This window comes from Trichinella spiralis (assembly GCF_000181795.1).
Source record: "Trichinella spiralis strain ISS 195 chromosome Unknown Scfld5634, whole genome shotgun sequence".
NCBI lineage: Eukaryota > Metazoa > Nematoda > Enoplea > Trichinellida > Trichinellidae > Trichinella > Trichinella spiralis.
Genome location: NW_003532573.1, coordinates 1 through 1,499, shown reverse-complemented (window position 1 = coordinate 1,499; position 1,499 = coordinate 1). Strand labels below are relative to the sequence as shown.

At 35.5% G+C, this 1,499-nt stretch overlaps 1 protein-coding gene across 1 annotated transcript; it reads left to right on the top strand.

Moving 5' to 3' along the window:
• Positions 1 to 408: 408 nt before the first annotated feature.
• Positions 409 to 1,421, top strand: Tsp_14719 (conserved hypothetical protein). The gene is made up of 3 exons (XM_003366657.1): positions 409 to 825; positions 1,119 to 1,162; positions 1,232 to 1,421. Exons 1-3 carry the CDS (start codon positions 409 to 411, stop codon positions 1,419 to 1,421), a joined length of 651 nt encoding a protein of 216 aa, XP_003366705.1.
• Positions 1,422 to 1,499: the final 78 nt, after the last annotated feature.

Sequence of the window (1,499 nt, the reverse complement as noted above, 5' to 3'; positions counted from 1 at the left end):
GGACATGCTGCCTTTCTCAGAAAAAAGCTGCTGTCTATCAACAATAATAAAATGTGAATATTTTGGCTTTATCCGTGTTGTCAGTGTGTGTTTACCGCTTTTTCATAAATGAAAGATGTAATATTCCGACAGCACTAGGTGTAGCAATTAAAATGTGGCTGCAGAATGTTCTGTTTTGGTTTCATGCTTATATTAAAACACATCTCAGTTTGACAAAATAATCAAATTAACACTACTTTATGAATCACTTTTTCCAGGTTGACCAGAGTGTATTTTGATCACGTTGCAGCGATATGTTTGGAAATATGGGCAAGATTCTGTCGACTTCAATTTGATCCCTTACGGCAACGCTAGGCGAACCCAACTTAACAATATATGGACTATACAATGTCAACATGGTCCCGTTGAATGTGCTCTGAACAAACTTCACGGCTGTGCTATAAGCAAGCTGATGTACGTGGGAAAATGGTTTCCGTTGATCGTTTGTTTGGAAGAAGCGGCCAAATTGAAAATGGATCCCGATGCGGCATTCTTACTTTGCAGCAAAAAGAAAAACTAGACCAAACTTTGTCAATTGCAATATACAAATGCGCAAACAGCGTAGAAGGTGATCTAATTCAGCTTGAAATGGCCGAAATTACCGAAAATGTCCAACCACATCCGCATTATTTTGTTCCTTGGATATTGATCAACGATCTCAGCACAACACAATTGCAAATCTACCAAAATGGTCTTTTTAATTTTTTGTGCGACCCGCACAGCGGTTCAGTACCAAAAGGTAGTGCGGAGTTTACCAATTTTTTCAAACAGCGAAAGAATTTGCAGGTATACAAAGATCACAAATAATTGATGTTTTTCAACAATTAAAAGTGAAAAAAAGGTTTTTTAATAAAAATTTATAACAAGCTTTACAGATCTTCATTTCTTATTTTCATTCAAAATAAATGGGAAAATTTTTCATTTTTAAACGCTGATTTATTATTATTGATCATGAAATTATTTATTGTCTTGATATTTGACTTTATTTATTAGAAATAAAATTTTTTTCCCTTTAACGCTACTTACTATTCAAAATGTAATATACACGTAGAATAATAAAAACTAAACAACAATAATAGTGTAGTGCTCGTCGGCGCTACATGGATTCATACAATCGCAAGAAGTTAATTGTTTATTAGACAAAGCACAAAACGGCAAAAATACCAATGACAAAATAAGAAAAACGGAATAGCTGCCGCACAAAAACAATCACCGGCTTCCAACTTGGCGTCCCCTACTGTCGATGTTCCACAAAAATTTTGGCGGGATGTGCAGGTACAATTATGTTTCCATTAACTTCACAATTGCAACGGAACCCAACGGGTCGGAATACTGCCCACATTGTGCTTACTGTGTTTCCGTTGCTCCTTTTATCAAAGTAAGAAGTGAAAGGAATGAGAATTTGCCCCCGTTTTTCAATTCTTTTTTTTTCTTCAAAAATGTGGTGAGAAATCCTTTCC